Source organism: Sinocyclocheilus anshuiensis, unplaced genomic scaffold (genome assembly GCF_001515605.1).
Source record: "Sinocyclocheilus anshuiensis isolate Anshui unplaced genomic scaffold, SAMN03320099.WGS_v1.1 scaffold437, whole genome shotgun sequence".
Classification (NCBI taxonomy): domain Eukaryota; kingdom Metazoa; phylum Chordata; class Actinopteri; order Cypriniformes; family Cyprinidae; genus Sinocyclocheilus; species Sinocyclocheilus anshuiensis.
The window spans coordinates 455,510-466,324 of record NW_015539902.1 but is presented as its reverse complement, the minus strand read 5'-3'; the positions used below and the strand labels follow the sequence as shown (position 1 = coordinate 466,324).

The 10,815-nt window shown below is 38.9% G+C and overlaps 1 protein-coding gene across 2 annotated transcripts in view; it reads right to left on the bottom strand.

The window, feature by feature from the left end:
• The window catches only part of robo4 (roundabout, axon guidance receptor, homolog 4 (Drosophila)), a 17,171-nt gene extending 7,814 nt beyond the window's left edge, over positions 1-9,357 (bottom strand). The window contains exons 1-8 of one of the 2 annotated variants that reach the window (XM_016482964.1): positions 9,080-9,357; positions 4,964-5,290; positions 3,642-3,799; positions 3,320-3,440; positions 3,100-3,238; positions 2,793-2,920; positions 2,580-2,695; positions 2,256-2,490 (exon numbers count right to left, since the gene is read on the bottom strand). In XM_016482964.1, the coding sequence (XP_016338450.1) occupies positions 2,256-2,490; positions 2,580-2,695; positions 2,793-2,920; positions 3,100-3,238; positions 3,320-3,440; positions 3,642-3,799; positions 4,964-5,290; positions 9,080-9,281 (1,426 nt within the window). In that variant the 5' untranslated portion in view covers positions 9,282-9,357. Of the gene's footprint in view, positions 1-2,255; positions 2,491-2,579; positions 2,696-2,792; positions 2,921-3,099; positions 3,239-3,319; positions 3,441-3,641; positions 3,800-4,963; positions 5,291-6,791; positions 7,101-9,079 lie in introns of those variants that run through there. The other variant, XM_016482965.1, reaches the window with a different exon arrangement.
• Positions 9,358-10,815: the final 1,458 nt, after the last annotated feature.

The window sequence follows — 10,815 nt, the reverse complement described above, 5'->3', positions numbered from 1 at the left end:
CCCCCCCCCCCCCAAATAACCAGTGTTATTTTAGTATCGTTGATATACTATTATAGTTTCTGTTGTTATTTTATTTCAATATTTTCTGTTTTACTTTTTATAGTTATAGTTCATGTTTTAGTAATTTAGTACATGTGTGTATTTTTTTGTCATTTTTATTTTATCATTTTTTTAAATATGCCTATATGGTTTTTGTTCATTTTTATTTATTAGTTTTAGTTTATTTAGTTTTAGTTATTTTAGCACTTCAAGTTAAACTAAAGGTTAGTTGCTAGTTTAAATATATTTTATTTTATTTAACGTTTATTTTGTTTCAAGTAACAAAAATATTCTTTATCTTTTTAGTTAATAATAATAACCACTGACTAAAGTACTTTGGAGTACCATGCAAATACCATGGTATATGGTAATCATTAATAAAGAAGCATAGTATTACCATCTTTGAACATGATACCACTAGGGCTGCAACTAACGATTATAAACTATTTTCTTTATTTTAATTTTATTGACAAAAACACACTATTCCACATTCTGCCCAATGTCCTTCAAACAAATGTGCCAACTGAATGCTATGAAAACATACAGTGCTTAACAATTTATTAGACCACCTGTCATAATAGAGAAAACACAAATATTTTAGGAATCTGTCAAAAAATTGTTTAAATCTAAAAATGTTATTGCCATTTATTGGGCAAACAACAAACCGTAACAACTAAATAGTATTTATTCACATAATAACAAAAATGGCCTCATTTGCCTTTGATAACAGCTTGCATTCTTGCTGGCATTGTTTATGTACTTTTTGACTAATTGGGTATCTGAATTAAAAAAACACTATAAAGCACGACTATTTTTTTCTGCCTTTCTTTCATAGATAACAGCAATAATTATATTATAGCATTAGAAATAGCCTACTACTGTTACTAAAGAGCTTACGCATATTGGAGGACTAACCAGTACAGAAAGCTAAAAAATTATTTTGGTAATTACCAATACTGTTGGTTAAGACTGAGCAGCAGTGGCACAAACCTTACAAAATTAGTTAAAAACCTTACATAAATTTGTTTTAATAAAATTGTTAATCACTGCAGGCTATATAGTGAATATAGTTTAAATCTCTAGATCAAAAATTTAAATAATAAAGATAATAAAGACAAATAAAATCACAGTAATGTTCTGCAGGAACACGTGTCGCGTGCACTTTGATCACAGTCAATCTCCACTTACATTTATTTATCCTGTAAAAGCGTCTGACATTTATATTCAGACAATTACATGCTGCTGTCCCTTCACAATTATTACTCTCATTAATTACTCGCACTGCATGTTGACTTTTAAACCTAAATTTAATGTTCAACAACAGATATTTCAGCACAATGAATGTTTTTGCGCTGAATATTGTCTCCCTCTCTACTGTGTTCCGTCTGTTTAACGCGCGTGCCCGCAGCGCCAGCACTCTTTCAGTAATGCCGAGTTCACACTGCACGATTTTCAAAGACGTCTGTAGGTCATCGCCGATGTGTATTTCAGTCAGAACTCATTGCACACAGCGTGATTGTGAATCTCCGACAGCTCCAGATATTTAGCATGCCAAATATTTCACGGGCGTCGGCGATTCCCTCAGATCGCGTCTTTGTTAATTCACACTGCTTGATTGTCACTCGCGTGAACGAGCACCGATTTGCCTCCGATTTTGGGCATTTGTCGGCGATTTCGCAAAACCTGTCGGCGAATGAAAAATCGGGCTAAAATCGTGCAGTGTGAACTCGGCATAAGGATTTCAACTTAACGCAGACCGTCAGTACGGGCCTTTATGCACAAATGGAAAGGCTCGCGTGAATTTGTGACATTTACAGATAAGGATATGACCGTTAACTGAAAGTTTTTTGCGCTGTGGACGCGCACACGTATCTGTCAAAGCGCCTGACAGGGCAAGCCATTACACTGATGCATCAGCTTGAAGCTTAAAATAAAGATTTTTCATGTTTTGGGCAGCTTGGATTACGTACTTTTCCTGCAAGAGCTGTTTCCTCTACTATTTTTAGATGCATTTTTGTCCATAGAAATGTGTTATTCAGTGCTGTATGTTTGATGCGACCGGCTGAAGTTGGACGTGCATTGTGGGCAGACCCAACCAATCGATAATGAGAATCGATTGATTTTCATTATCGATAATAATCGATTTTATCGATTAGTTGTTGCAGCCCTAGATACCACCACAGTCCTTTTTTGTAAAGAATGTTCTAGATTCTCACCTATCTCTGGCACTCGGAAGTGTCTGGTGTTGCTTTCCCTGCCATACAGGCTGCTGCCATAGGGTCGGACTTTGAACTCATACTTGTAGCCTCTCTTCAGAGGTCCCACATGTGTGTGAAGGCCAGGCTGAGGAACCCTTTGAGCTGTCCAGTCTGAGCTGGCCGGCAGGAGAGAGCGATACAGCACCTCAAAGCCTTCAAGATAATGAGGCTGTGACACTGCAGACGACTGCAACTACAAACAGAAGAGAAAACACTAATGACATGATGCTGTCTTAAAATGAAAATACAATTATTTCAAGAGCGGTGCGTGAACTGCATTACCTTCCACATGACTTGAGACATGTTGGAGGCAGTACTCATAACTGTGACGTTCTCCAGGCTCACGCGTAAGGCAGACAGCTCCTTGTGTAGGTCTCTCAGTCTGGTGCTTCCTACGTCTGTAACATATATTAGCCAGACATCACTAATCTCAACAAATGGCATGCTGGGAAGAGGTTTAAGTGCTGTTACTTGACTGAATACATGCATTCTTACCCTCTACAAGAAGCTGTGCACTGGCCACAAACACCCCAAGCTTATTTTCCGCAGTGCAGGTGTACTTGCCCATGTCCTGAGCCGTCACATAGTGGATTTGCAGACTGTGGTCGGGGTTGATTAAATATCTGGCAAATGCGATTGTAATATAAGATTAGGAATGTGAATTGTAAGGAATTTCACAATCATTATGCATCTGGGGTTTTTAACTGGGGGTCTGCGGACCCCTGGAGGTTCTTTCATGTACTGCAGGGGGACTATATTACTATATACTGAATGATTCTAGATTATTAAATCATGATCTGACCTGCCATTGGGTAGAGGTCCTTTTTCTCGGCTCCACTCTACAGAAGGCATGGGGTCTCCATCGGCCTCACAGAAAAACTGTGCAGATGCTCCAAGCTGCACTGAAACATCCTCTGGTTTATGCAGTAACACTGGCTTAGCTGAGGAAGAAGGTCAGATGTATGAGTCTCCATGCTTTAATAAGTTATTCATACTCTTTTAGAGCAAAGATAGAGTCTCACCTAATACAGACAGCCGAGCCGCTCGGCTCTCTCTCACTCCAACTGTGTTTGAGGCTATACAGCTGTAAACTCCAGAGTCATTCTTCTGGGCCGGAGCAATGATCAGTTTACCATTCAGTTCCTATACACACAGATACGCAGAAATATACTGTCATCCAGACACACAAAACACTGTTCAGGGTCCTAAGGCACAGGTCTATCTCTGTGATACACTTTCTGTGTCACGCTGCCCTCTACAGACATATACAGGGAAGTGTTCTCAAGAAATTTTTTTTTTTTTTTTAAGAAAACAATGTCAGATTAGAGTATGTTTTGCACTCACAGTGTAATGTTCATTGCTGCTGTTGATTAGGATCCCGTCTTTCCTCCAGGTTATGTTGGGCTCAGGATGTCCAACAGGTGGGCTGCAGTTCATCACAGCCACCTCGCCAACCGCCACCTCCACGTCACTGGGCTGCACACGGAACTCTTCTCGCAGAGCTGAAAATCACACATGTGGTCAGAATGAGTGTATATATAATATAGTTACTACTGTTCAAAGGTTTGTGGTCAGTAAGATTTTTTAAAGAACTTAAACCTTTTATTCAGCAAGGGTGCAGTAAATAGATCAAAAGTGACAGTAAAGACATTTATATACACAAAATTAAGCAGCACAACTGTGTTCAACATTAATGGTAATAAGAAACATTCTTGAGCACCAAATCAGTATATTAGAATGATTTGACACTGAAGACTGGAGTAATGACTCCTGAAAATTCAGCTTTGCCATCACAGGAATAAAATACATTTTAAAATATATTAAAAAAAGAAAACAGTTATTTTGAATTGTATTACTATTTCACAGTTGTACTGTTTGTACTGCATTTTTTTTAATCAAATAAATGCTGCCTTCATGAGCATAAGTCTTCAAAGCCATTGAATAAAACCATACCAACCCCTATTTTGAAGGTAGTTTAAATGCTAATGGTCAGTCGCTGATCAAAAATTTAATATAAATGCTAACAATCAGTTGCTACATTTCAGAGAACAAATGTCTAATTTTTTCTCATGAACGCCCTTTTGCTTTAGTAATCAATGCCTATTGTCAATTCTCTTGACGTAGCTTGTTCGTGTCTCAAATTATCTAGCAGTGAATAGATGTAAACAAAACGCAAATTAATTGTGTGCAACAATTGATTTAATATCTCAATCTGGTCCTGCTCCAATCCAGTGGAATGCAGAGTAAATGAGCCAGCTGAGGAATCTGTTTGGGCTACAAACACAGCATGCTGTCAGAGCTCAATTAGTGCTCTGTTTGTTTCGGGCAGGAAGGCAAACTTTGACATCTGATCTCTAGTAATCTCATGAACCATCTTAATAAGCTTCCTCGACCTCTTGTTCCTTCAGTAGGTCTTGATGGGTCACTCATTGTTATCAAGGTCTGTCAGCCTCAAACAGGTGAGTTCACGTGGGAACTGACCGTCAAGATTGTTTTGGACCCTATTGACTTTCATTGTATGGACAATGTTGTTCAAAATATGTTCTTTTATGATCCACAGAAGAAAGGTTCTGAACAGTATTAGGGTAAATACTGACAGAATGTTAATTTTCAGGTGAACTATCCCTTTAATATTAGAAAGCATCACACTTTGTCATGATTCAAACCTGCTATATGAAGGGAGGCATTTCTGCTCGTCGCGACCCCAGCACTGTTGCGAGCCACACAGGCGTACACCGCTTCATGGGACTGACTCTTTCGACCAGGAACGACACTGAAGAAGAACAAACTTCCTTCTGGCAAAACGATAGGCTGTGACTGCGCATCCATCTTGTCCGTGTCAAGAGGTTGGCCATTTCTGAGCCACTGGATGGTGGGCTCAGGGTTGCCCTCTGCCCTGCAGGACAGTGTGGCTGGACTGCCCACCCGGACCACCACATCAGAGGGATGGTGGACGATACGTGGGAGGCCGCTGTCTGAAACAGGCCTGGAACCTGGAGAACCGAAAAGGAAGAATCAAACAACAGTGACTTCCACTAAACAAATACATTTTCAAATTCCAATCCGGAGAGGTCATTGAATTCTTTTGTTTAGGATGGCTAGATGACCCTGCGATGAGTAAGGGAAACACATTTCCTGTACGGAAAGGAAACTGAGTCAGAGCAGGAGGCTGTTTTTCCCACTATGAGAGGAACAAAGGCCCAGCACTCACAAACAAAGTCATGGACCAACAGGACATCCGTCACCTGTGCACCAAGTGCAGGAATGGCCCTCTGCTATTATTGGCCAACTTACAATGTCCTACAATGTCTCTTTGTACTCTCACGCCAAAACATGCCAATCACATGAGCATGAGAGGGTGTCCTTGAAACAAAAAAAGCATTTGGTTTGGTCTTACAACAACTCCTTGTTGTCTGTCGGATTTGGGGGCCCTTTAATTACTAATAAACATAAATAATGTTGTTAAACATAAACTGAAATAAACTACGTCTTTTCCTCATGCATGAAAAGAGGAGGCAATTCAGGGTGAAGTGCACAATAGAGAATCCGAGCACTACATTCTTGGCAAAAATGTGTTCTACTATTAAACGTTTCTATTGTCTCTGATTGGACAGTTTCCTGAAAGAGAGGAAATCAAGAGTCTCACAGTCCTGCCATGTCATTTTCACTGTAGATGAATTTTGGGGAAATGCTGGAAGTTTGCAAAAACAGCAATGCTACACTTTCCACAGTATATTGTGACATTCTACATGGGGTTTTGAGAGGCTTGTTGTTTTAACGAAAATAATAATAATAGTTTTGTGCATAAAGATGGATTCTGCATTAGATTATAAACAGGCCTATGTCAGTCTGAGAGAGCTTCTGGAAACAGCTGAAAAGCGAGCATGTAAATAAAACTTTAAAATTTGATGTTTACATGTATCGTTTACTTTTTACATATGTAACAAAATTAAGAATTATAGACTGAAATGTTAACTTTCATATAAAATGACGGAGTTTAAAGGTAAAGTAACATGTACTGTTTGCGTAATTAACATTTTTACATCCATTTATTCTTAAGAGAACATTATACAGTATATCGTCATGAAAATACATTTGGAATCATTTAAATCACAAAACAAATTAAATATGCACTTTTATTATTATCATCATAATCTCAATAATAATATCGAAATAATGAAATCAAATTCCTCATTTAGTTATTGTTTCAAAACCAGTAGCCTAAATAAAACTAATCGTTTCTAGATATTAATTATTGTACATTTATAAGAAAATTACATGTACCCGTATCTGTCGCAAATAAAGCAAACAAACAACAATATAGTTTATCTCTAGAAATAACCTTTTGAAAAATAATTTTATGGATTGAAATAACTTTTTTGTTAAATTAAAAAATAAATAAATAAATAGTCTGTCTGAATTACAGGATTTCTTCACCTCTTACTTGGCGACAGTTGGAACAAAACAGTTAATTAGGCTTTACTTTGTGCTTACCTTCAATATTATAAATAATCCCAAAAACCCAAAAGAGCTTGATAAAGTGTCTCGTCATTTTACGTGTCACGTTGAATTCAATCTACGACGATAAACAAACGCATCGTTGTTCTGTCAGACTATCTGCGTTACAAATCCGCGTCGAAAATGAATAGTTTTACAGGTTATATAACGGAATGGCATTTCAGTTGAGATCTCCAGGTTTTACAGTCATGTCTCTGTCGTTTCAGTCAGTATGAGTGTTGAACAGAGCGCCATCCGGATCGAGACCCGCCCCGGTGACCGACTGGAGCAGCAGCAGGAGCTCATGACTGATGGCATGATGACTGGAGTAGATTTACACCTCCGACGACTGACGAGCCAGCGCTAACTAATTACTCCAACAATTGGTGAGGTAAACTACACATGTGTGACTTTGAAGTTGTGCTTTTGCCCTCCGTTTATGTTTTGGTTTGAATTCAAGACGACATAGTTTAAACAATGGGACATACTTTGGGCCAAATTGTGTTAGTTACACTTACACATAGGCTACTACTGTAGGGGAGAGAAACGAGAATTTTTTATTTTATAGCCTACTATATCCACTCTTTTGTTTTTTGTTTGTTTTTTTACAACTTTTATTGTCACTTCAGGACGATGGTGGGGGTCATGTATAATTTCACTTTTAGTTGAGTTAGTAATTTAATGTGTTATCTGAAGACCTCCATCAAATGTTTGTGATGACAGCATACAGAAACAGGAAAGCATTAGACCTCACAGCCAAGAAAAACTTCCTTTCTAAGCTGCACAAATTGATTAATATGTGAATACAAACTGATGCTAACCATATGAGTCATTAAAAAATCAGAATGAAATATTCCCACATAAATCAGAAAAGTTGATAAACTTTAAATAAGAGAATATTGATATGAACCGGTACTGTTCAGGTGACAGACTTTTTCCATTAAATCACAAACTTGTGCTGTAGATTCATACGTTTCTTAAATAATACAACCAAAGGATCAGAAAAAATGTGCAAACAAAAGGTGAAAGTTAGGCGCAGCTGCTACTGTAGAGTTGAAACAACACTGAGGAGCAACACTTGCTAATTCCGGTTACTATTAAGTCTGTAAATACGGTCGCTGAGGGGCTGAGACGGAGAGAGGAGAAAACAGAAAGCGAAAAGAAAAGGATAGGAGAGAAAAGCAGAGGCGGCGGCAGTTCATTTTCTCGAAAGGCACATAAATAAAGTGCTGTTTAGAGAACTGTCCATTGTGTGGCCTAAAAGAGCAGGCCACACTGATGGACACGTATATTGATCCAGAGAGCAGTGCCTTGATGGCCTGTGGATCACCAGCTTTCAGCGACTAACAAAAGATGTTGAGGGACTATGGGGCTGCATACCACAACACAGAATTAAAACAGGACCGCAAAAGAACTCCAGGCTGATTTAGCGCCCAGAGTAACTTCTCAGCACGTTTTACCCATAAATAAGTCTTTGAATTCCTTAACAATGTCTTGAGTTTGAGCGTAACATTATTATTATTATTTTACCAAAACTGACTAAAGTAAGGCATAAAGCATGCTTTTAATAAGTAACAATGTGGTCAAGAATTTTATGTTGGAAATAAAACTTCATAGTACCCTGCTGAAACACAAAATGAAATAAGTATTTTATATTTCATGTTATAAAAAATATAGATGAATCCAGTTGGGAGGATTTTTTATTACAAACAAATAAAACATATGAATAAATAAATAAAAACTATACCAAGCATAGCAAAGGAAGAGGAAATGGGTTTAACAGCAACTTTTTCCCTGTTAATCATTTCCCTACAGTTTCCAAAAGCCAATAACTAAAAGGTCGAATACATCATAAACTACAGCAACAAAAGTTTTTTAAACAGTAAAACTTCTAATAGCCATGCAAACGGAATGCACTATGGTACCGTCACACTTACTTAATAAATTCTTCACATGTAAATTAAATCAAGAGTGTCCACAAGTGAAAATCATGAAGTGAAAAAGACTTTATCAAGTTATCACTGTCTTTCTAATTTCATGCTTTGGACCCCCTGCTGATATGCCTGAAATCGGCTGCCGAAGCCATTAGGTTAATAAAAAAATCTGAATAAAATCACCATTCGGTCCTGGATAAAAATGACTATTTTTTTTCTCCCAAGTTTATAGATTATTTATTTGAGTGCTTATTCTTCACCAAAAAGTGAACTAAAAGGCAAATATAATTTACATTATTAATTTTCTTAACAGTGCTACTGCATATTCCCCCAAAAATCCATTAGTTTTACCTTTCCTGCGATGGGCCCTGTCCCTGTGTGTCACCCGCTGGTGTGCCAGGCGGTGACGAAGGTGCCCTCTCCCCTCCGACCTCTCTGATCTCTGCGCCACCTGCTCCTCAGGTGGGCATGTGCACTGGCATTGGCACTGGTGTGCCACCTCGGTCCAGGTACACAGCCATGCCACCCACAGCAGCCATGCTGACACCTGCATCTTCAGCTTAAAGCTCCTCTCCTCTGGCTCTGCACCCTCCACTACACCATCCCAAATGCGGTTCTGACCGATCCACCCTTCTCCCCACAGTCCTTGTGGTGCTAAATTATCAGGAGATTGTTATAAAGAATGTTTTTTCTTTATATTCCACAAATGCTTTGTATTTACTTTCCCTCCCTCTTTTATTTAGCGCTCCCTCTGCTCTCTCCCTCCTCTTTCTCGCCTCGCTTTTCTCTTTTGGGAAAGAAGTTGGCAGAAACAATGATTGAAAAACAAGTTTCAGGCCCCATGCTGGGAGCGCGGGAGAGGAGGAGAGGGACGGGGACTGTCTCCTCCAACAACATCTGTGTCATTCGTTCTGCACGTCCCAAAGACTGAAAACAAGGCCCGGGAGCGAACGGGGAGGGGACGGAAGGGGATCTCCCATACCGAAAGGGATCAGTTCCATTAATCAAGTGTCTGCTAGTCGACTGATCAAATCCTTCAGAATGACAAAATCTCTCGCTCTTTAAAACATCAAACGGCTGAAAACGCATTGCCTGACTGCTATTGGCCCGTACCACAAAAGAAGAAGTAGACACTCTTCATTTCTGCATCAAGCTACTCTCTCAAAAGCATGAGAGAGGGAGTGTTTTCAAACAAAACTGACCCTCTCCAGTGGCGTTGGCTGCTTGTCGGCCATGAAAGGGACGACTTTTGTCTGGGGGGGGATTCGCACTTTCTCAACACAATTTCTATTTTACGCAGAGAGGAGAGGTGAGCAGACCGAATCACTTATGCAACTGGAACGTTCTCATTTGTCGAAGTGAAGATGTTTTACTCGAAGTGGAGATCATTTCGATTTTCACACTTAAACATTTCAATTATCAGACAACAGAAACCTAGTTGAATTTGATTACTGAGCAGCAAAGAGGACGAGGAAAGACACGGGCCTTTTCTCTTCCTTTCTTCTTTCACATACCTTCACAGATTTTTCACTGTTCACGAAGCAAAAAGCAAAAAGGGAGAAATTTGTACCTTTCTGCATGCACAGTATGTGTCCCACTCATCACAGAGGTTGAATCAAATGGGACAGAGAAAGCAATTTGTCTCATGCAATCCGGTCTTGTGTTCCACTCACTAGTCCTGCTGCTTCAGCACAGAAGAACAGAAGAAACATGCTGAGTTTACAGACCTGACCTGATCGGAATTTAATTCTACAAAACTCCCAATTAATTTAAGACTGTAAGCCACAGGCAGAGATGTGGGTCGATAGAAATATTACATCTGATGTACAATAGCATTGTTTTTACACAAATACCATGGTGAACCCGTTTCTGCAAAATTTGTATCTTCAATCTCTCAAAAAGTTATCAAAAATGGTTCAGATGACTCATGCTCCTCTTTAATTTGTGAATGAATCATTCTGACCAGTTTTGTGAATCAGGTCAGTCAATTCATTTTAAATATTTGCTTCAAAAGAATGCGTAATTCACTAATTGGACATCACTACTAATCTCATGAATGTGCCAGGGAGAGTTATTAGTGAATAATT